Below are 25000 nucleotides of genomic sequence, written 5' to 3'. Positions count from 1 at the left end.
CAGTAGTGTTCCCCAATGTTCCTCAGTGTTCCTCAGTAGTGTTCCTCAGTGTTCCCCAGTGTTCCTCAGTAGTGTTCCCCAATGTTCCCCAGTGTTCCCCAATGTTCCCCAATGTTCCTCAGTAGTGTTCCTCAGTGTTCCTCAGTGTTCCCCAGTGTTCCCCAGTGTTCCTCAGTGTTACTCAGTAGTGTTCCCAATGTTCCCCAGTGTTCCCCAGCGTTCCCCAATGTTCCTCAGGGTTCCCCAATGTTTCTCAGGGTTCCCCAGTGTTCCTCAGTGTTCCTCAGTGTTCCCCAGTGTTCCCCAGCATTCCCCAATGTTCCCCAGTGTTCCTCAGTGTTACTCAGTAGTGTTCCCAATGTTCCCCAGTGTTCCCAGCGTTCCCCAATGTTCCTCAGGGTTCCCCAGTGTTCCTCAGTGTTCCCCAATGTTCCTCAGTGTTCCCCAATGTTCCCCAGTGTTCCCCAGTGTTCCCCAATGTTCCTCAGTGTTACTCAGTAGTGTTCCCAATGTTCCCCAGTGTTCCTCAGTGTTCCTCAGTGTTCCCCAATGTTCCTCAGTGTTCCCCAATGTTCCTCAGTGTTCCCCAGGGTTCCCCAGTGTTCCCCAGTGTTCCCCAGTGTTCTCCAGTGTTCCCAAGTGTTACTCAGTGTTCTCCAGTGTTCCCCAGGGTTCCCCAATGTTCCTCAGGGTTCCCCAGTGTTCCCCAGCATTCCTCAGTAGTGTTCCCCAGTGTTCCTCAGTGTTCCCCAGTGTTCCCCAGTGTTCCCCAATGTTCCCCAATGTTCCTCAGTAGTGTTCCCCAGCGTTCCCCAGGGTTCCCCAGTGTTCCTCAGGGTTCCCCAGTGTTCCCCAGCGTTCCTCAGTACAGGACAGACGTTCTGCAGTGCAGGTTTCCAGCTCCTCGTGGGATTTGATCCTGACAGACGGTGATAAATCTCCAGGATGAGATATTTTGTTTTTCTCCTCGGAGACGGAGGGAAAGTTTATCATCCTGAGAGGTGGAGTCGACTTTATTACTCTACATTAAATAGCTCTACCTTCCCCTCGTCTCCTGCCGGCACACACACACACACACTGGAGCGGATTCTTTTTTTTTTTTAATCCAACTGAAAACCTTTTGTATTTTCGCTGTTTTTGTGGTACTGTACCTTTGATATGTGATGATTTCTCCCCGTGACGAACTGAGCCGGCCGGCGATGACAAGGATTTTCACGCAATTCCTACTAAATTGACAGGCGACAAACGTGTTCGCCGCAAACCTCCCAACTCTTCTGATGTTTTTAATAAATCCCAAACAAACACTGCTGTATAATTCTTTTTTTTTTTTTTTTTTAAAGGAAAGAAAAAGTATTTGCATTAACGCAAAAATAAAGCTGTTTATGTAAAGCCGCTGTTTGAAATGAGCGCTTTGCTGCTAACAAGACGGCGGCGCGTTTCCCCGGAGACGAACGCTAAGTGATGTGAATACGACTAATTATACCGCCACCATGAATTCTCCGAGGACGACAGGAAAACCTCCGAGTCGCAGTCCTTCTATCACTTGTTGTTGTTGTTGTTGTTGATAAACATGGACGGACCCGACGTGGCGCTGCAGCAGGAGTGTGTCGCCCTGCTGGTGATTGTGGGGAACTACAGGCCGTTTTTAGGAACCAAGCTTTTTGAGTCGCCGATGACTTTTATCGATCCTTTCATGTTCTGTGTGTTCATTAGGTTCTGTTTTACATGTGTTCATATTCATGTTCTGCTTTGTACCGGGCAGTACGGTGGCCCAGCGGGCCAACGCCACAACACAACCAACACAACACAACACACAACACAACCGCCACAACCGATAAAAGCTGCGACACAACAAAAAGTTACAACAAAACAATAAAAGGCCACAACAACATAAAGTCACAACAAAACGTTACAACACAATAGAAAAAATCCACAACATAACAATATAAAGTTACAACAAAACAATAAAAAGCCACAACAACAAAGTTACAGCAAAACTTTACAACACAATAACAAAATGTTACAACACAACAACAAAATGTTACAACAAAACTTTACAACACTAACAAAACGTTGCAACACAACAAAATGTTGCAACAAAACAACAAAACATTACAACACAACAACAAAATGTTACAACACAATAACAAAATGTTACAACACAACAAAAAGCTACAACACAATAACAAAATGTTACAACACAACAAAAAGCTTCAACACAACAACAAAACGCTACAACACAACAACAAAACGCTACAACACAATAACAAAAAGTTACAACATAACATTACAGCACAACAACAAAACATTACAACAAAACGTTACCGCACAACAACAACCAGAAACCACATGGTGCCCCTTGGCCCCTCCCACATGGCGGCCCTTGGCCCCTCCCACATGGTGCCCCTTGGCCCCTCCCACTGAGCGGCCCTTGGCCCCTCCCACATGGTGCACCTTGGCCCCTCCCACTGGGCGGGGCCACAGAGCTCCACCAGGCCGTCTGTCTGTGACTCAGGAGCTTCAGGCTGCAGTTCTGAAAAGTGGCACCGTCTCCTTGACTTGATGATAAATCAGGACCGTCAGATGATTCATGTTGTTCTGACGACGCTTCTGCTTAAAAAAGGAAAAGCAACTCGTCCTTTTCCATCATCAATGTCAAACAAACTGTGAAGCCAAGAAAAGAAAACCGACGTTAATGTTTGTTTGTGTCTGAACAGCAAAGTGAACTGACATTTAATCCATAGAAGAATAGAATTACTGAAGAAGTGTGTAGAATTACTAGAATTACTGAAGAAGGTATAGAATTACTAGAATTACTGAAGAAGAGTATAGAATTACTAGAATTACTGAAGAAGAGTATAGAATTACTAGAATTACTGAAGAAGAGTGTAGAATTACTAGAATTACTGAAGAAGAGGATAGAATTACTGAAGAAGAGGATAGAATTACTAGAATTACTGAAGAAGAGTATAGAATTACTGAAGAAGAGAATAGAATTACTAGAATTACTGAAGAAGAGTATAGCATTACTGAAGAAGAGTATAGAATTACTAGAATTACTGAAGAAGGTATAGAATTACTGAAGAAGAGTATAGAATTACTAGAATTACTGAAGAAGGTATAGAATTACTAGAATTACTGAAGAAGAGTATAGAATTACTGAAGAAGGGTATAGAATTACTAGAATTACTGAAGAAGAGTATAGAATTACTGAAGAAGAGTATAGAATTACTAGAATTACTGAAGAAGAGGATAGAATTACTAGAATTACTGAAGAAGGGTATAGAATTACTAGAATTACTGAAGAAGAGTATAGAATTACTGAAGAAGAGTATAGAATTACTAGAATTACTGAAGAAGGTATAGAATTACTAGAATTACTGAAGAAGAGTATAGAATTACTGAAGAAGAGTATAGAATTACTAGAATTACTGAAGAAGAGTATAGAATTACTGAAGAAGAGTATAGAATTACTAGAATTACTGAAGAAGAGTATAGAATTACTGAAGAAGAGTATAGAATTACTAGAATTACTGAAGAAGGTATAGAATTACTGAAGAAGAGTATAGAATTACTAGAATTACTGAAGAAGGTATAGAATTACTAGAATTACTGAAGAAGAGTATAGAATTACTGAAGAAGGGTATAGAATTACTAGAATTACTGAAGAAGAGTATAGAATTACTGAAGAAGAGTATAGAATTACTGAAGAAGGGTATAGAATTACTGAAGAAGAGTATAGAATTACTAGAATTACTGAAGAAGAGTATAGAATTACTAGAATTACTGAAGAAGGTATAGAATTACTGAAGAAGGGTATAGAATTACTGAAGAAGAGTATAGAATTACTAGATAAACTGAAGAAGAGTATAGAATTACTAGAATTACTGAAGAAGGTATAGAATTACTGAAGAAGGGTATAGAATTACTGAAGAAGAGTATAGAATTACTGAAGAAGGGTATAGAATTACTAGAATTACTGAAGAAGAGTATAGAATTACTGAAGAAGAGTATAGAATTACTGAAGAAGGGTATAGAATTACTAGAATTACTGAAGAAGAGTATAGAATTACTGAAGAAGAGTATAGAATTACTGAAGAAGGGTATAGAATTACTAGAATTACTGAAGAAGAGTATAGAATTACTGAAGAAGAGTATAGAATTACTAGAATTACTGAAGAAGGTATAGAATTACTAGAATTACTGAAGAAGAGTATAGAATTACTGAAGAAGAGTATAGAATTACTGAAGAAGAGTATCGAATTACTAGAATTACTGAAGAAGAGTATAGAATTACTGAAGAAGAGTGTAGAATTACTAGAATTACTGAAGAAGTTATAGAATTACTAGAATTACTGAAGAAGAGTATAGAATTACTGAAGAAGAGGATAGAATTACTGAAGAAGAGTATAGAATTACTAGAATTACTGAAGAAGAGTATAGAATTACTGAAGAAGAGTATCGAATTACTAGAATTACTGAAGAAGAGTATAGAATTACTGAAGAAGAGTGTAGAATTACTAGAATTACTGAAGAAGTTATAGAATTACTAGAATTACTGAAGAAGAGTATAGAATTACTGAAGAAGAGGATAGAATTACTGAAGAAGAGTATAGAATTACTAGAATTACTGAAGAAGAGTATCGAATTACTGAAGAAGAGTATAGAATTACTGAAGAAGAGTATAGAATTACTAGAATTACTGAAGAAGAGTATCGAATTACTGAAGAAGAGTATAGAATTACTGAAGAAGAGTATAGAATTACTGAAGAAGAGTATAGAATTACTAGAATGACTAGAATTACTGAAGCTGGAAAATCAACGACGAGAAGACAGTTTTTTTTTAATTAAAAATGGCCATAAAACTGAAAAACGTGATGAAATATTTGTAAAGTGAGACGCTTCATGAAGGCGACCTCACTTTTTACACTTATTAAAACAATTATTATTATTTTCATTTTAATTTTCCCTTCAGATAATTTACAAGCAGACAAATTCTATTTCATGAAGGTTGGCGACTCCTGCATGTGAAATAAAAAAACTGCTGCGTCGGCGGTTTGGATCTGGTTTGGGTCCCCCCTCCCCCTCCCCCCTCCCCCCCCAACCCCCCCACTTTGTTTTTTGCCATTTTGAAGAGTTGACTGGTGTAACGGGACGAGGCTCAGCGTTGACTGAGGTTGAGCCGAGTGGCGGACTGTGAAAGCTGATTAAAGCTGATAGCGCCGTTTTGTGTCGGCGGCGGTGTGGCGGCGCGGCAGCGGCGCGGCGGTGGTGCGGCGGCGCGGCGCTCGTCCGGGGGGGTTTAACGCCGTCATCCATGCGTGAAGGCACAAGTGGGCAGCCTGGAGAAGAACAGGCTCTTTACTCCGTTTGCCAAGTACAATTTAGTTTTTTTTGCTCTTCGGGCCTTTAATGAAGATAACAGCTTGTTATTCAGAGGCCCCGGCCACCGCTAACCGCTAACCGCCACCGCCGATCGCCGCTCATTAAAGCCTTTCCCTGCTTTCTGTCTCTTGGCCACAATTTTCCACTTTGAAAAGCCAACTTGTGTTTTGAAGCGTCTTTGACACACGCGGTCGTCGCCTGTTTGAAGTACGTGAAGCAGAAACAATTGATTTTAGGAGTTTCCGTCATGGTTCGTTTGGCTAATGTATAAAATGATGTGTGGTTTGCTTTGTTTTTTTTTTTCTCCTCCATTTCCACGCTGGGAATCTCCACATCACCGTGGCCCTTTTTCGTAACGTCTGAAGACATTTCAAACAATCACCCGCTATTAATCTGAAAAGAATAGAAAAAAACCCCAAAAGAAATGGTTGGAGTTACGTGATGCACCTGAACGCATCACCTATGTAAACGCTGCTTTGAACTCCTTTGAACTTTTTATGGATTCTTCCATTGTTGTTTGTTTGTTTTTTGGTCGTGAAAAAAGTTCCCTCATTGTGGTTTTTCTCCCCCGTCGTCCCGCAGAGGCGTCGCCCAGCCCGGTGAAGAGCTCCCCGGACACCTCCCCCGTGACGTCCCCGCGGCAACGCCGCGACTCGGACCGCTACTGCCAGCTATGCAACGCCTGGTTCAACAACCCCGGCATGGCTCAGCAGCACTACGACGGCAAGAAGCACAAGAAGAACGCCGCCAGGGCCGACCTGCTGCAGCAGCTGGGGAAGACCCTGGACATGGGGGAGATGAAAGGTCGGCCGCCATCTTTCTTTTTTTCTTTTAAATGACTGTTAACCATGTTGTGGGGGGGGGGGGGGTGCAGGGAAGGGGGGTGAGGGAGGTGGACCTACTCTGTTTGGAGCTTCTAGCGCTTTTCCACTGGTTCCTACTCGACTCAGCCTCGGTTGGTTTCCATCACCTTTCCTTAACTCCTTTAGGAAGCCTCCTAACTCCTTTCCTAACATCTTTAGGAAGCCTCCTAACACCTTCCCTTAACTCCTTTAGGAAGCCTCCCAACACCTTCCCTTAACTCCTTTAGGAAGCCTCCCAACACCTTCCCTTAACTCCTTTAGGAAGCCTCCCAACACCTTTCCTTAACTCCTTTAGGAAGCCTCCCAACACCTTCCCTTAACTCCTTTAGGAAGCCTCCTAACTCCTTTCCTAACATCTTTAGGAAGCCTCCTAACACCTTTCCTAACTCCTTGAGAAAGCCTCCTAACACCTTTCTTTAACTCCTTGAGAAAGCCTCCTAACACCTTCCATTAACTCCTTTTGGAAGCCTCCTAACACCTTTCCTAGCTCCTTTAGGAAGCCTCCTAACACCTTCTCCTTTACCCCGTGACGTCACCGCAGGGTTAAGGAGAAGTGGATAGGAAAGGAGACAGGAGGGACTTTTCTAACAGTCGCCTGCAGAGACAGTGAGGGACCAATCGTGGCGTTGATGAGGCTCGTGACCTCGGGGCTTCTTTCCTATTGGCTGCCGGTCGGAGGGGGAGGCGGCCTCGCGTTCCCATGACCTTCGTGGTTGAAGAGTGACGCTGAAGCGAAGCGACGGCTCCGGGAGCTGCGATCCTATTGGCTGATTGGCCACAGGGATCAAACCTTCTGCTTGTAAAATATTTCTCCAACACGCTCTTGTGACTTTTAGTAAAAGAAGCTTTGAAACAAAAAGCATCCCAATAGTTTGTTATATTAAAATGTTATTTTGAGTTTTCTGGACTGCTGCCATAATAACCTTTAATTTTACATTTTAGTCTTGATAGTTTTGAGGAGGAGGAGAGGGAAGATGAAGAGGAGGAAGGAGAGGAGGGGGGGATGAGGGGGAAGAGGAGGAGGAGGAGGAGAAGGAAGGAGGGGAGGAAGAGGAGGGGGAGGAAGAGGAAGAGGAAAAGGAAGGAGGAGGAGGAAGGAGGGGGAGGAGGAGGAGGAAGGAGGAAGAAGAGGAGGAGGAGGAAGAAGGAGGAAGAGGAGGAGGAGGAGGGGGGAGAAAGAGGAGGAGGAGGAGGAGGAGGAGGAGGAGGAGGAGGAGGAGGAGGAGGAGGAGGAGGAGCAGCTCCTGCTTGTCGTCTCTCAGCCACAATATGTCAATACCAATTCCAAACATTATTCCAGCTGGTGGAGGAGTGGAGGAGTGGAGGGATGGAGGGGTGGAGGGGTGGAGGAGTGGAGGGGTGGAGGAGTGGAGGGGTGGAGGGGTGGAGGGCTGCCGCCTGCCAGGAGAGCAGAAGGAGCCCAGAGGTGTCGTAAAGGGCATCGGTGCGTGGCGGGGAGGGTGGGGGGGAGGGTGGGGGGGAGGTGAGGGGGGGGAGGTGAGGGGGGGAGGTGGTGGTGGGGAGGTGGGGGGGGGGGCTCCTCACAGCTGATTGGACGGCCTCTCCCACCTCACGCCTCTCAGGCGGCGGGAGAATCGAGCGTCGCTACTGAAGACATGATTTAGTGGTCGAGTTCCACAGCGGCTGGACAGTAGAGGACAGTAGAGGCTAGTAGAGACCAGTAGAGACCAGTAGAGGACAGTAGAGACCAGTAGAGGACAGTAGAGACCAGTAGAGACCAGTAGAGGACAGTAGAGACCAGTATAGGGCAGTAGAGACCAGTAGAGGCCAGTAGAGGCCAGTAGAGGCCAGTAGAGGACAGTAGAGGGCAGTAGAAGACAGTAGGGGCCAGTACAGACCAGTAGAGACCAGTAGAGGCCAGTAGAGGACAGTAGAGGGCAGTAGAAGACAGTAGGGGCCAGTAGAGACCAGTAGAGACCAGTAGAGACCAGTAGAGGGCAGTAGAAGACAGTAGGGGCCAGTAGAGACCAGTAGAGACCAGTAGAGACCAGTAGAGGACAGTAGAAGACAGTAGAGGCCAGTAGAGACCAGTAGAGGCCAGTAGAGGACAGTAGAGGGCAGTAGAAGACAGTAGAGACCAGTAGAGACCAGTAGAGACCAGTAGAGGCCAGTAGAAGACAGTAGAGCCCAGTAGAGACCAGTAGAGGCCAGTAGAGGACAGTAGAGGGCAGTAGAAGACAGTAGAGACCAGTAGAGACCAGTAGAGACCAGTAGAGTCCAGTAGAGTCCAGTAGAGACCAGTAGAGGCCAGTAGAAGACAGTAGAGGCCAGTAGAAGTAGACTTCTGATGTTCTCTACTGTTCCTTGTGGGTTTCCTACCTCCTGGTGAACGTTTGGTTGAACCAGTTTGGTTAAACTGAGTTAAAGCTTGAGTTTCTTCAGCCTGGTTTAATTTACATTTTTTATTTAATTCTATCAGTTTTTTTAACACTTTTTTTAAATGTTCAGTCTGAAATATTTGTCTTTTAAAACAATAAACAACAACACAATTATTTTCTTAATCAGGACTTAATGGCTCCTCCTCTTCCTCTTCTTCTTCCTCTTCTTCCTCTTCCTCTTCCTCTTCCTCTTCCTCTTCCTCTTCCTCTTCCTCCTCCTCTTCCTCTTCTTCCTCTTCCTCTTCCTCTTCCTCCTCTTCTTCCTCCTCCTCCTCCTCCTCTTCCTCTTCCTCTTCCTCTTCCTCTTCCTCCTCCTCTTCCTCTTCCTCTTCCTCTTCCTCTTCCTCTTCCTCTTCCTCTTCCTCCTCCTCTTCCTCTTCCTCTTCTTCCTCCTCCTCCTCCTCTTCCTCCTCCTCCTCCTCTTCCTCCTCCTCTTTAATATTAATAAAGCTTCAGCCACAATATTAGAATCTTTGTTTTACAGTCGATCTCCAACCTTCATATTAAAAATGTATAGAAACCAGTACGTCTTTTTTTTCCCTTTGTTTTAAAAACAGAATCTAATAAACCGGAGTGTCGCCGATTTTCTTTTTTTCTTTTTAAGGCATAAAGTTTAAAGAAAGAATAGAAAACCTGCTGCGTCAGCATTTTATTCTATCGGTGCGACGAGTCGCAGGACGGCGACGGCGAAAAGATAAATAAAGAATAGAAATGAATAAATAAGTAAGTCGGGTGGGCTGTTTGTCAGGAAGCACTCCACCTCCACTCCTGTCCTCCACTCCTCCACTCCTCCACTCCTCCGTCCGTCTCCTCCGTCCGTCTGACGGAGATGAAATATTGAACGGCTCCGAGAAAAGACGGAGGCTCGTTGTTGTTGTTGTTGTTGTTTTATGGAGCTGTGGAGAACCGACGTGATGGAGGGGAGGAGGAGGAGGGGGGGAGGAGGCAGGAGGAAGAGAGGTGGAGAGGGAAGAGGGGAAGGGGAGGAGAGGAGGAGGAGGAGGAGGGGAGGAGAGGAGGAGGAGGAGGAGGAGGAGGAGGAGGAGAGGAGGAGGGAGGAAGAAGAGTAGGAGGAGGAGAGGGAAGGAGGAAGAAGAGGAGGAGGAGGAGGAGGGAAGAGGAAGAGGAGGAGGAGGGGAGGAGAGAGAGGAGAGGAGGAGGAGAGAGGAGCAGGAAGGAGGAGGAGGAGGAGGAGAGAGAGAGGGAGGAGGACAGGAGGGAGGAGGAGGAGGATGAGGAGGGGAAGGAAACGAATAGGAAACAATAGGAGACTATCTATCTATCTATCTCTACTTTTATTTTGACAGTCACCGTAATAACAATCCAAATTAGTACTTTTATTTTGACAGTCACTGTAATAACAATCCAAACTAGTACTTTTATTTTGACAGTCACCATAATAACAATCCAAACTAGTACTTTTATTTTGGCAGTCACCGTAATAACAATCCAACTTGGTACTTTTATTTTGACAGTTCTCCACATGTTTTGTGAATCGTTTCCAGCGTTTCTGCTGCTCCACTGTAAACGGACGTCTTTTGAAAACGACTCCTCCACACAGATTCACAGGAACAAATTGTTTTGTAAACCAGTCGTTCCGTCGTTCACCCAATGAGGGAGTCGTTCTGTCCACCCAGAGACAAGGGAGTCGTTCTGTCCACCCAGAGACGATGGAGTCGTTCTGTCCACCCAGAGACGAGGGGAGTCGTTCCGTCCACCCCAGAGACGAGGGAGTCGTTCCGTCCACCCAGAGACGAGGGGAGTCGTTCTGTCCACCCAGAGACGATGGAGTCGTTCCGTCCACCCAGAAGACGAGGGAGTCATTCCGTCCACCCAGAGACGATGGAGTCGTTCCGTCCACCCAGAAAGACGAGGGAGTCATTCCGTCCACCAGAGACGATGGAGTCGTTCCGTCCACCCAGAAGACGAGGGAGTCATTCCGTCCACCCAGAGACGATGGAGTCGTTCGTCCACCCAGAAGACGAGGGGAGTCATTCCGTCCACCCAGAGACGATGGAGTCGTTTCCGTCCACCCAGAAGACGAGGGAGTCATTCCGTCCACCCAGAGACGATGGAGTCGTTCCGTCCCACCCAGAAGACGAGGGAGTCATTCCGTCCACCCAGAGACGATGGAGTCGTTCCGTCCACCCCAGAAGACAAGGGAGTCATTCTGTCCACCCCAGAGACGATGGAGTCGTTCCGTCCACCCAGAAGACAAGGGAGTCTTCTGTCCACCCAGAGACGATGGAGTCGTTCCGTCCACCCAGAGACCGAGGGAGTCGTTCCGTCCACCCATAGACGATGGAGTCGTTCCGTCCACCCAGAGACGAGGGAGTCCTTCCGTCCACCCAGAGACGATGGAGTCGTTCCGTCCACCCAGAAGACGAGGGAGTCGTTCCGTCCACCCAGAAGACGAGGGAGTCGTTCTGTCCACCCAGAAGACGAGTGTCACCAACAGCTTCGTCTCCAGGGTGTCGTCGTTCTACATTGCAGGCGATATATTAAATCCTGCTTTATTTGAAATGCAGCCCCTCTGATTAAAATAGAAACTCCACTGTTTAGCGTCGTTCCTCAGAGGCGTCGTCGCCGAGACACAAACAGTCAGGTTTGTTTTATTGAAGAACATTTTTTAATAAGTTGATGTTTAAATGTTTAAAACTCATTAAAGTGATTAAATGAGCGAAGCTCTGCTGCGGCGCTCCGGAGGAGACGGACGCTGCTTCAGGCAGCCGCACGGAACGGCGTAGCGCCTGCTCTGGAATGGAGTTAATACGGTGACTGTCAAAATAAAACCACCAAGTTGGATTGTTATTCCAGTGACTGTCAAAGTAAAACTACCAAGTTAGATTGTTATTATGGTGACTGTCAAAATAAAACCACCAAGTTAGATTGTTATTATGGTGACTGTCAAAATAAAACTACCAAGTTAGATTGTTATTATGGTGACTGTCAAAATAAAAGTACTGATTTGGATTGTTATTATGGTGACTGTCAAAATAAAGCTACCAAGTTGATTGTTGTTATGGTGACTATCAAATAAAAGTACTAATTTGGATTGTTATTCCGGCGACTGTCAAAATAAAACTACCAAGTTGGATTGTTTTTTCCGGTGACTGTCAAAATAAAACTACCAAGTTGGATTGTTATCCTGGTGACTGTCAAACTAATAACTACCAAGCTGGATTGTATCCCGGTAACTGTCAAATATAAAACTCCCAAGTTGGATTGTTATAGCGGTGACTGGTCAAACTAAAACTACCAAGCTGGATTGTTATCCCGGTAACTGTCAAAATAAAACTCCCAAGTTGGATTGTTATTCCGGTGACTGTCAAAATAAACTACCAAGCTGGATTGTTATGGCGGCCTGATTCCAGAGCCCAGATTCCGTCCTCCCTGCCTGGGAGACGATGTTCCTGGTGTCAAAGTCCCGGAATAATACCGTAATTATTGAAAACCAAAGGAGCTCGACGAGACGAGTGCTGCCGGATTGTTTCCGCCGCGCAGGAACATAATGGCCTCCTGTAAGAGGCTTAGACATCACCCTCTCTGTCCACTGCCTTTATCTCCCGCCGTGCAGCCGCGGGATGAAACCCCCGCCCGCGGGCCCTGCGTCTCGTCTTGCAGGAGGGCTGCTGGAGGTTTAGTGCTGCCAGAGAGGGAGGGAGGGAGGGAGGGGGGGGGGGAGGAGAGAGAGAGAGAAGAGAGAGAGAGAGAGGAGAGAGAGAGGAGAGAGAGAGAGAAGAGAGAGAGAGAGAGAGAGAGAGAGTGAGAGGAGAGAGAGAGAGAGAGAGAGAGAGAGAGAGAGAGAGAGAGAGAGAGGAGAGAGAGAGAGAGAGAGAGAGGAAAGAAGGAAACCATGAGTGTGACTTCCTGGAGTCTTCAGCAACGCTACAATAGTAACGCTACAATGGTAACCCTACAATAGTAACGCTACAATGGTAACCCTACAATAGTAACGCTACAATGGTAACCCTACAATAGTAACGCTACAATGGTAGCCCTACAATGGTAACCCTACAATGGTAACGCTACAATGGTAACTCTACCATAGTAACGCTACAATGGTAACCCTACAATAGTAACGCTTACAATGGTAACCCTACAATAGTAACGCTACAATAGTAACGCTACAATGGTAACCCTACAATAGTAACGCTACAATAGTAACGCTACAATGGTAACCCTACAATAGTAACGCTACAATAGTAACGCTACAATGGTAACCCTACAATAGTAACGCTACAATGGTAACCCTACAATGGTAACCCTACAATGGTAACGCTACAATGGTAACCCTACAATGGTAACGCTACAATGGTAACCTACAATAGTAACGCTACAATGGTAACCCTACCATAGTAACGCTACAATGGTAACCCTACAATAGTTAATGCTACAATGGTAATGCTACGATAGTAACGCTACAATGGAAACGCTACAATAGTAATGCTACAATAGCAACACTACAATAGTAATGCTAGAATAGTAATGCTTGAATAGTAATACTACAATAGTAATGCTACAATAGCAACGCTACAATAGTAATGCTACAATAGCAACGCTACAATAGTAATGTTACAATAGCAACGCTACAATAGCAATGCTACAATAGTAATGCTACAATAGTAATACTACACTAGTAACGCTACAATAGTAACGCTACAATAGTAACGCTACAATGGTAACGCTACAATAGCAACACTACAATAGTAACGCTACAATAGTAACGCTACACTAGTAACGCTACAATAGCAATGCTACAATAGCAATGCTACAATAGTAATGCTACAATAGCAACGCTACAATAGTAATGTTACAATAGCAACGCTACAATAGCAATGCTACAATAGTAATGCTACAATAGTAATACTACACTAGTAACGCTACAATAGTAACGCTACAATGGTAACGCTACAATAGCAACACTACAATAGTAACGCTACAATAGTAACGCTACACTAGTAACGCTACAATAGCAATGCTACAATAGTAATGCTACAATAGTAACGCTACAATAGTAACGCTACAATAGCAACGCTACAATAGCAATGCTACAATAGTAATGCTACAATAGTAATGCTACACTAGTAACGCTACACTAGTAACGCTACAATAGCAACGCTACAATAGTAACGCTACAATAGTAACGCTACACTAGTAACGCTACAATAGCAATGCTACAATAGTAACGCTACAATAGTAATGCTACAATAGTAATGCTCCAATAGTAACGCTACAATAGCAACGCTACAATAGTAACGCTACAATAGTAACGCTACAATAGCAACACTACAATAGTAACGCTACAATAGTAACGCTACACTAGTAACGCTACAATAGCAATGCTACAATAGTAACGCTACAATAGTAATGCTACAATAGTAATGCTACAATAGTAACGCTACAATAATAATCACGGTGTAACGAGACGGGGACCAATAGAAATCAGCTCTTGTCTATTTTCTCTTTCCTTCATTCCGCTGTGACCTCAACCTGTTTGTGGGGTTTTTTTTCTGTTTCCAGCTTTTAATTTGAAGGGTGAATTCAAGCGTCAAGCTGTCAGGAGCTTTTTTTATCCTGTGAACATTTGACTTGCCGTGAACTCGTTGGTCGTGTGTTTGACCGGCACTCGTTCACACAGCAGATCGAGGTGTGGCTCATTTCCCACCAGTCCTTCACAATAAACCCAATTAAAACCACCTTTTAATCCTCACTGTTACAAAAAAAACACCACCAGGGTGGAGAGAGTCGTCTCCTTGACGATACGATCCAGACACTGCAGTATGAACAACTTGTGGTTAATCCAAAAGGAAAGGAAGAAGAAGAAGAAAGTCTGAGTCGGTGTTCTGAACAGTGACGTATTGTTCTTCCAGGCTGTGGGCGCTTTTGGGCAAATTAACAACTCTGGTGTCAAAATTCACAGAAAATGTAAAAAAAAAAAAAGTTATCGGATCATTTAGTTCTCATTAATGAGCCCCCCCCCTTCCTTCCTCCACCCCCCCCACATGTATCGTGACCTGCATGATGGCGGCGGGCGTTGGAATCTGAAGTGGGTCTGAAGCGAAGCGGCGCCGCGGCGCCATCTGTGTCGACGCAGTGGGTGTTCAGCCCAACGTGCCCGCGCTCCGAGAGACACGGAACGAGAAGAACGACTTTCACAAACCAGCGCAGAGAGGACGAGTCCTGTTGTGACACTGAGGTCTGGTATCGGTCTGATAACGAGTTAATACAGGGACCGATACCCGCCGATACCGATACTGGTACTCTTTAATGTTCAAGGTAAAGGGTGGGTGTGGGATAAAACATTAATGTAAATTAAGAAATATATGTAAAAAAAACATAAAGAAAACAGGGTTTTTGTTAGCACGGCACCCAGAGTGGGGGAATTCTAAAACCCCGGCTCGCAAAGTCGGCAAAAACGATCATTTGTGGGAAAAGGATGACATAATCGCTCAGGGCTCACACCAATGATGCTACATGCTAAAGTGTTTCAGAGCTCACACCATCGATGCTACATGCTAAAGTGTTTCAGGGCTCACACCAGCGATGCTACATGCTAAAGTGTTTCAGAGCTCACACTATCGATGCTACATGCTATAGTGTTTCAGGGCTCATACCAGCAATGCTACATGCTAAAGTGTTTCAGAGCTCACACTAGCGGTGCTACATGCTAAAGTGTTTCAGGCCTCATACCAGCGATGCTACATGCTAAAGTGTTTCAGGCTCACACCAGCGATGCTACATGCTAAAGTGTTTCAGGGCTCACACAGTGATGCTACATGCTAAAGTGTTTCAGGGCTCACACCAGTCATGCTACATGCTAAAAGTGTTTCAGGGCTCATACCAGCGATGCGACATGCTACATGCTAAAGTGTTTCGGGGCTCACACCAACGATGCGACATGCTACATGCTAAAGTGTTTCAGGGCTCACACCAGCGATGCTACGCGCCTAAACATGATTAAAATGACTGACAGCTTGACGGTGTCGATCGAGTTCTTGTATCGGGACTCGGTATCGTAGCGTCCCTCGTTTAGCAACACCGCTTCGTGAGCGTTCCTTCCTTCCGCTCCTCCTCCGCCGGAGAGCGATGAGGCTCCACTTCCAGCATCTTGAGTGGGGCAGATGGGCGCCGGTTAATTTAGCGTGAACGCCAGACCAGCAACTCCTTTTTTTTTTTTTTTTTTTTTTAATTTTATTTCCCCCCTTCCTGTAAACGGTCCCCCCCCATAGCGCCGATCCGTCAACCTGCCACCCGGCGGCTCCGCGGGTCGCTCTCAATTAGCCCACAGACAACCACAGATTTACTACGGAGCAAATTAAGCAACTCAACTGGGCAACGCAACTGGGCAACGCAACCTGGGGCTGGTCGGGTGAGCCGGGTGGTTTCACGTGTAATCCGATTACACACTGTGATACAAATGTACACAGACACGCTAAAGCTGTTTCAACTTAAGCGGCATCCAGAAAAATTCACACGTTTCTGTTAGAAATGAATAAAATTGAATGACTTTATTAAAAAAATAAAATAAAGTATTTCACAGTTCGTAAAGTTTCACCCGCTCGCGTCTCTAAATGTCCTCATTCATCACGTCTTAAAGTTTTTCCCCTTTGGATCTGCCGATCGGTTTCCAAAGACTCGTCTCGTGCTTTATCGACGCCGATTCATCAGTTCATGCCGTTTCCATGACAACGCAGCCTGGCATGTGAAATGAAATCAACCAGTGATGATTCACGTGTTGCTCCGAGAGGTTTTCTTTTTTTAGGACGTGTGAAGCTGAGGCGTCGTTAAAAGGAACATAAATGTGACCGAAAAGGGAAAGTGTTCTCAGTGTATTGATTCAATTCTCCAATTTATTCAAAGTATTGATCGCACCAGAGCATAAGCAGTTTGTAACTTCTTCCATACTAAAGTTTGAAATTGTCTGTTAGGGTTTTGTACATTCCGCATCTTATTTTGAAGGGTTTTTCGTTTGTGGACCCTGGTGGACGGTCGCAGTATTTATCTGATCCGATCGAATCTACTGCAACAACTAGAGCTGCACTCGGTAGAGCGCAGAACTTCACCAACGCCGCAGTAGTTTAGCGCGAAACAGAGTTAGCATCGCGAGCATGATAGTGTCAGCTCGTTAGCATCGCTTGTTTCCTGTGTGTGTGTGTGTGTGTGTGTGTGTGTGTGTGTGTGTGGTGTGTGTGTGTGTGTGTGTGTGTGTGTGTGTGTGTGTGTGTGTGTGTGTGTGTGTGTGTGTGTGTGTGTGTGTGTGTGTGTGTGTGTGTGTGTCGTTTGGAGTAGTGACACTACAATAGTAATGCTACAGTAGTAATGATACAATAGTAACGATACAATAGTAACAATATAATAGTAATGCTACAGTAGTAATGATACAATAGTAACGATACAATAGTAGCAATATAATAGTAATGCTACAGTAGTAATGATACAATAGTAATGATATAATAGTAATGCTACAGTAGTAACGATATAATAGTAATGCTACAGTAGTAATGATATAATAGTAACGATACAATAGTAACGATACAATAGTAACGATATAATAGTAATGCTACAGTAGTAATGATATAATAGTAATGCTACAGTAGTAATGATATAATAGTAACGCTACAGTGGTAACGATACAATAGTAACGATATAATAGTAATGCTACAGTAGTAATGATATAATAGTAATGCTACAGTAGTAACGCACAGGGACTTGGAGAAGTAACTTTCATCTGATTACTGGTTTGGGAAATAGTAATGCATTAGCTGACTCGGTTACTGAACAAAGCTAATTAACGTGTTACTAATTAGCACATTACTAATTAAGGTGTTACTTATTAACGTGTTACTAATTAGCACATTACTAATTAAGGTGTTGCTTATTAACGTGCTACTAATTAACACCTTACTAATTAAGGCGTTGCCGCCATCACTGCTGCGGGGAACGTCTGAGCGCTGGAAGTCTGAGAAAGTCTTCTCACTTCACCTGGAGAGACGCTCGTCCTGCGAGCCGATCGCTCACGGAGGCGATCGGATTGGCGAAGATATGAAAATGTGCCTGGATGAGAGCGCGGTGACATTTATCCTCCCGTGGCTTTCGGCTCCGAGGCGCATCCATGGAGGCGTTAACTGGATTGTGAGGGCGAGGCGATTCGAGGCGGCATTTTTCATCGCGCAATAAGATTAGCGCGACACGACGGCGGTTACACCGGGTTGCTCATAATTTGCGGCAAACAGGAGCGCAGCTTAATACGACCTTTATCACATGCAGAACGAGGGGGAGGGGGGGGAAGGGAGGGAGGGGGGGGGGGGTTATTTATCACCGCGAAAGAAAAAGACAGGGACTGATTGGATTTGTTGTCACCTGGAGGGTTCTGTAAACGGAGGGCGTTTCCACTCGTGTCGTTGCTCGATGAGACGAGCCTTCATCTGTCATCTGATTTAAAAAAGAAAGAGAAAGAAAGAAAGAAGGAAAGAAAAGCTTGGCGCAGAGGCGCGTGACACTGAATCCTGCAGCTTCAATCCCACGTCTCCCTTTTGGTCGCTTTTTAACTGGCGAATCTTTGGAAAAGTTTCAATATCTGTGCAGAAAGCGACACGTGACCTCGCCGCTCGGAGGGCGGATTTACCTGATGCGCCCGAACGCGTCGCTCGAAGCCGTCGGCTCGTTTAACCTGCGGTTTGACAGAAACGTTCTCTTTTTTTTTTAATCACTGAAGCAGTATGGAAACATTTACAGCGGAGAAATAGGCCGCGAGTTGAAAAGTGAAGACGACTGTCGTGAGGGGGCGTGGCCTGTTGCGAGGGGGCGTGGCCTGAGAGTGTGAACTCTCAAGCCCAAGGTGGTTTATTTCCTTCACGGGGCGTGATTTCGTCCCCCGTGGAGCGTCTTACTGCACATGCTCGTCTCCTCCCTCCTGCTTGTGCGCTGGGTAAACAAACATGGCCGCCGCCGCCGTCGTCGTGTGACTCGTGGTCCGTATTCTAGTTTCATCTGACAGTTGAGAGTCTCCCCCCTCACAGCATCCGATTCCTCGATCGGTCCATACGAATGTTTGTCGTGCATTGTTCTCTGCGTGGTTTCATTACAAAAACAAGCACCGGCGCCCTCCGGTGGCCCGCAGACTAACTACATCGCTGTCAGTGTTTCTGCCCGCTGCAGCAGAAACGCAACACTGTTTTTTAAAGCATTTTTATTATCCCCTGCCGTGGCCGATAGGCCCCGAAGGGGGGTCTTGAAACAGTCTCCGTATGTCCGTACGTCCGTCCGTTCGAACGTTTCTACCTATATCTCGGCAACCCCTGGGCCCACAGTGACCAAACTTCACATGTGGATACATCTCAGAGGGGGGAAGGGATACTATGGTGACCTTGACCTAATTTGCTTATTAAGTAGGTCACAGGGTCACGAAGTGCTTAAAAACACATTTTGGGCTCTGGAGGCCTAGGTTTTTGAGCTAGGGCTCTGAAATGTTATACACACATGATACACACTCCAGGGATAACCTCCCAGTACACCAAGTGACCTGACCTTGACCTTGACCTTGAAGATTGGTAGGGTTCTGAAGTTTGCTCGTCATGGTTGCACAATACATGTATTTTCATATAAACATTTCTCCTCATTTCTCAGCAGTTCCTGGGCCCACAGTCACCAAACTTCACACATGGACACTCCACCTGGGGAGAAGGGGCACCATGGTGACCTTGACCTAATTTGCATATCAGGTCACAGGGTCACTAAGTGCATAAAAACGCCTTTTGGGCTCTGGAGACGGTATTTTGACATAGCTTATGAAGAAGACCTTTCAGATTCTACATAATTATCTACTAGGACCCATGGAACACCCTCTAGTGTACCAAGTGTGCTGCCTTAGAGCTGGCTTTGTGAGAAAATAGAAAGCCCTCCGGCGGGGATTAGCCCAGCAACGGCCTTCTTGTTTTTTTTTTTTAACAGTCAAGTTGTTGTCACATAGAAATCTGGCTCAGTGAACTCGTTTTCCTGCGGGGGAGGTGCAGCCGTGAAATCGTCTGGTTCTCCTACAGATTTGAATCGCATGACTTTTCATCCCCTTAATTGATTTTCTTCCATTTCAACACCTGCGGAATCAATCGGGGAGACGCTCACCTGAGAGGCGTCCTCTCGGAGTGCCCGTCCGGGCTTGATGGATTGGTTTTTGTTATTTTTGCTTCAGAGCGAGCGCCGTCATTAGCATGAAGAAAGCCGCCGTGGAGGCTGAGAGCCCGGGGGCCGGGACGAGAGCATTCATCTCCTCGTCTCCTCCCGTTTCTAACGTTCGCGTCTGTGTTTCCTTCATCCGCAGGCCTGAAGAGGAGCTACACCTGTGAAGTCTGCAGCGTCACGCTGAACTCGGTGGCGCTAGTACCCACGCACACCTGCAGGGCTCCAAGCACCAGAACAAGTGAGTGGATCAGACCTCCGTCCCACTGCAGGACGCTGCAGAGCAGGAGGCTCTTAAAGTCCGGGGAAATGTAAAACGCTACTTTGCAAAAAACGATAGTTGTGGTTTCTACTTGTAAGGTTCCTCCGACTCTGCCCCACCACTGTTGTCGCATAACAAAGTTATTTGAATTTTGAATCTCCAGCCGAGGAAGTCGGGGGAATCCTTCTTGGTGAGTGTGACATCACGAGTTGTGCAGATCTCGAGCCTGTTGTGTTTATATCGGCTTGTTTCCTCTTAAATAGCGAAGTTTTTACAGTGTTTTGAAGTTATAGTTGACGTTTTATGAGCCTTGATGAACGATTGAGCCTGGAAGAGACCAGGGAGGGAGGAAAGGAGCACGGCTAGCGGGAGCGACTAGCCGTTAGCTCGCGCGGGTAGCGGCTATCCGCTAGCTCGGGCGGCTAGTAGACGATCAAGTAAAACCTGGACTCATCTCCTCATTCTTCATCAATCACTGGGTTTGAAATGACCATGATGATAAAATCTGTTCAATTCAGCCTCTTCGTGGTCAAAACTCTGATCCTCCATAATGTAAACACAACTTGGGCGTGTGCACAACTCGTGATGTCACTCTATTATTGTCAGAAGCTCCGCCCAGCAGAGGAAATAGCGCCGTTTATCGGCTATTTTCTCTCAGATTGTCGTGTTTTAACATTTTTACCCTTCAGCCAGTTAGCAGGAAAACGTTCTAGAAGAGACACCAGAGAGTTCTGGAGGTGGAACCTTCATTTCACTGGGACTTTAAGGCTTCACCTCCACTTCTGACACCAAATTTGTTGGGGGGTTTTTTTGTTGTTTTTTTTCCTGCTGCTTTCATCTTGAAAAAACTCCCCGCTTCTCCTCCAACTTGAGGAAGCAGCACGTTGCTCGACGCATGCGCAAATTACGGCGGCGCCGACACACAAGTTTTACATGTGCTGGGTTGTTGTTGTTTTTTGAGAGAGAGAGGGGGGGGGGGGGATATCCCTATCTATTTGTGTTTATTATTGTTTCCCCGTTTTACCTCCCACTGCTCTGCGTCGTTATTCCTTCATTTCTGGACGTTTCCAGAAGGTGTGAATTGACGGGGGGGGGGGGGGGGGGGGGGGGCTGTGCGTGTCCTAGAATTAATTCCCCCTGTTAGCCTCTCTCTCTCTCTCTCTCTCTCTCTCTCTCTCTCTCTCTCTCTCTCTCTCTCTCTCTCGGGGACGCTGGCAGCGGTAGACGTGCTTTAAGGTTGTGGATGCCTGCCTTGTCAGAGCCACCGGGTCCCCCGTCCCCCCGCCCCCCTCCCCTCCCCACCAAGGCAGCAGCTCACACGGGGAAGTCAGGCCACAACGCGACCCCTCCAGCTCCCACCTTTCGCCCCAACCAACCCAGCCCCCCCCCCCCCCCCCATCGCCCACAACTTTGCCTGCATTTAGGTCCATTTGCTCAGTTTACGCAGAGAGAACAAAGGCTTTTCCGCTCCACTGGTCGTGTGTGTGTGTGTGTGTGTGTGTGTGTGTGCGTGCGTGTGCGTGTGTGTGTGTGTGTGTGCGTGTCTGAAATCTCTGCAGGGCTGAAAGGAAAATGACAGTAAAGCGTTTTTTGGTTCATCTCAACCTGAAACGATGATTCTGGAATCTTCCCTTTGTGCCTGAAGAAGCTTGTGTGAGATCAAAATCTGTTGGGAGGAAATAAACGAGTGGATCTTTTTTACTCAGCGGCCAAGTATCAAATCGTCGTTGTTGAGAAATATTGTTTTTGACAACAACTGCACATGAACTGCATTTCCATTACTTCACTTTGAGGTTAATTCGAGCAAACTTCAGTATTGAGGATTCTGCGCTTGTGAATGACGACGATGCTGGGACCAACTTCATCCAGACGACGACTCCGGTCAGAGAGCAGATATGGACACCAGGTGTTGACGTTATCCCTTTTAATGGAATCAGCTGGCAGTACACAGAACGTGTATTCCCGACGAATGATGAACAATGAATGGATAACGAATGAACGATGAATGTAGAATGAATGTTTTTCTGTAACACACAAAGAACCTACAAATCAATAACCGGTAGTAATAATACTCCATAAACTGAACTAAATCCCTTATGGTGTCACACACGTGCAGAGTTAGCCGATTAGCATTAGCGTCAGTTCACATCCGAGCTAGCTGACACGGAACTGCTAGCAAACACACATCTACCGACCTAACGCTGAATATGAACTCTTGTAGGCTGGGCGACTGTTAAGGACTCACTTCTTCACGAACGCATTCAACATGTAACGAGGGGTTCACTACCGTCTTATTGCTACTAGAGAAACTCCCGTTCAACCGGACGTAACACGAGGACCCCATCACCTGACCGGGGCTGTCCAAAGTAATGCCTGACGAAAACCCCTATTCTAACGGAACACACAATACACTTCACAGGGAATTTGTAACTCTGGTGCTACTGATGGTTAATGGAGGGATGGATGGATGATAGAGGGAGGGATGGATGGATGTAGTGTAATATCGATATCACAAAGTTGAATGAGTAATGATCATTTCTCCGTGAAAAATGGTTTCTGTTAAGACGTACAGACACGAGGTCTTCATTGGCTCGTCGACACCAAAACACTGCAGTGGTACTGATGGATTGTACTCCAGTACCACCAGTCAGTGTCCGGGTGGGTCGATCTCATTACAGAGTCCAATGTGTGACGGGTTTCCTCTCGACGTGACCCAACTGAGAATCGGCTCCTCGACGCTTAATCACCTGGACGCTTCGGGTCGACGGCTCACAGGTTCAGGAAATCCCCCCCGGGGGGGGGGGGGGACTCTGAGCAGCTTCAGGAGATGTAGAGTTTCTTTATGAGACAACAGGAAGGAGAGGAATTGCTAAAGACTGAGCTTGCATTCAGAGAAGCTTCTGTTTACGATGATATATAAGCCTTTCAGGCCGCCAGCGTCAATAAATGAATACGATTCGCTCGTGAGCCGATGAGGAAAACAATGTCAGGTTTAACTTACCGACTCTTGGCTTCTGCGCCTACGAAACTCACTGTGAACCAAACCCACAGGTGGGATTTGAACCCGCAAACCATCCATCCTTCTTCAGTTATCTTCTACCCAAACCAGGGTATGAATCCCTACCCTTTACCTGAACCAGGGTATGAATCCCTACCCTTTACCTGAACCAGGGTATGAATCCCTACCCTTTACCTGAACCAGGGTATGAATCCCTACCCTTTACCTGAACCAGGGTATGAATCCCTACCCTTTACCTGAACCAGGGTTTGAATCCCTACCCTTTACCTGAACCAGGGTATGAATCCCTACCCTTTACCTGAACCAAGGTATGAATCCCTACCCTTTACCTGAACCAAGGTATGAATCCCTACCCTTTACCTGAACCAGGGTATGAATCCCTACCTTTACCCGAACCAGGGTATGAATCCCTACCCTTAACTCGAACCAGGTATGAATCTCTGCCCTTTACCTGAACCAGAGTATGAATCCCTACCCTTTACCTGAACCAGAGTATCAATCCCTACCCTTTACTGAACCAGGGTATGAATCTCTACCCTTTACCTGAACCAGAGTATGAATCCCTACCCTTTACCTGAACCAGGGTATGAATCCCTACCTTTACCTGAACCAAGGTATGAATCCCTACCCTTTACCTGAACCAAGGTATGAATCCCATACCCTTTACCTGAACCAGGGTATGAATCTCTAGCCTTTACCTCAACCAAGGTATGAATCCCTACCCTTTACTCGAACCAGGGTATGAATCCCTACCCTTTACCTGAACCAGGGTATTAATCCCTACCCTTTACCTGAACCAGGGTATGAATCCCTACCCTTTACCTGAACTAGAGTATGAATCCCTACCCTTTACCTGAACCAGGGTATGAATCCCTACCCTTTACCTGAACCAGGGTATGAATCCCTACCCTTTACCCGAACCAGGGTATGAATCCCTACCCTTTACCTGAACCAGAGTATGAATCCCTACCCTTTACCTGAACCAGGGTATGAATCCCTACCCTTTACCTGAACCAGGGTATGAATCCCTACCTTTACCCGAACCAGGGTATGAATCCCTACCCTTTACCTGAACCAATCTTTTGATTTATTCTTGCTCGTGTGGACTTGTTGGGTTTTTCTCGGTCAACCTGCCTTGAAATGGCGGTCGGTTGTCTACAATTTAAATAGAATTGAACAGACGACCAGGCACATTCACAGTTTTGCTAGCCTCTCTCCCGCCGCTGGCCTCAGTCAATCACATTCAGCCATTAAGGTTCACTCCAACACGTGCGTCAGTGTGTGTGTACCCTCAGTTATTGATGTGGTTTCCATCAATGGTTCCATTTGCATGTTTCCCCGGGGCAGACGAGGTTGTGCGTGTGTGTGGCGAGTGTAAGTATGTAAATATAGGGGCACATCCTCGCAGCCGCCGCCGCTCCTCGGAGCACGTCACACCCGAGGGCGATGTTCCGCCGACGCCACGCGAGGTGCTTCATCTCCATCGGGAACCATTTGGGTTTAGCGCGTCCTCTCCGCGGACGCCGACCGCCTGTCCCACTACCGTCCATCGGTACGAGGCGCCGTCGCGTCCCGACGTCGGTGAACAGAGCCGTCGAACAGCGGCGACACTCCGCCCCGTCCTCTCCCTCAAATTAACCGAGAGAATTAAATTTCGGGGTCGGGGGAGGGGAACCAATTAGCTCGCTGTGGTCGGCGTTACTAATGAGGGATCGATACTTCGATACGTCTCTAACAACCCGGCGCCGCTCCCATTTGCTGACGCAGCGACAACAGAAACGGGAAAACCTCCGACTTAACGCTCGTCTTCGTTCGGCGTCTTTACTCCCTGCTCGTCTTCCCTCCTTTCTTTGGCTGCGCGTTCGTCTCGTCTTCCTCAAACCCAGAATGAAGG

At 46.2% G+C, this 25000-nt stretch overlaps 1 protein-coding gene across 1 annotated transcript in view; it reads left to right on the top strand.

Moving 5' to 3' along the window:
• The window catches only part of zmat4a (zinc finger, matrin-type 4a), a gene marked incomplete at both ends in the record, with an annotated part of 97197 nt that overhangs the window by 58876 nt on the left and 13321 nt on the right, over positions 1-25000 (top strand). The window contains 3 exon segments of the mRNA XM_080499680.1: positions 5968-6189; positions 19968-20020; positions 20023-20066. Of these exon segments, the coding sequence (XP_080355806.1) occupies positions 5968-6189; positions 19968-20020; positions 20023-20066 (319 nt within the window).

The sequence above is a fragment of the Blennius ocellaris genome, assembly GCF_963422515.1.
Source record: "Blennius ocellaris genome assembly, chromosome: 7".
Taxonomy (NCBI): domain Eukaryota; kingdom Metazoa; phylum Chordata; class Actinopteri; order Blenniiformes; family Blenniidae; genus Blennius; species Blennius ocellaris.
This window is presented reverse-complemented; position numbering and strand designations above follow the sequence as displayed.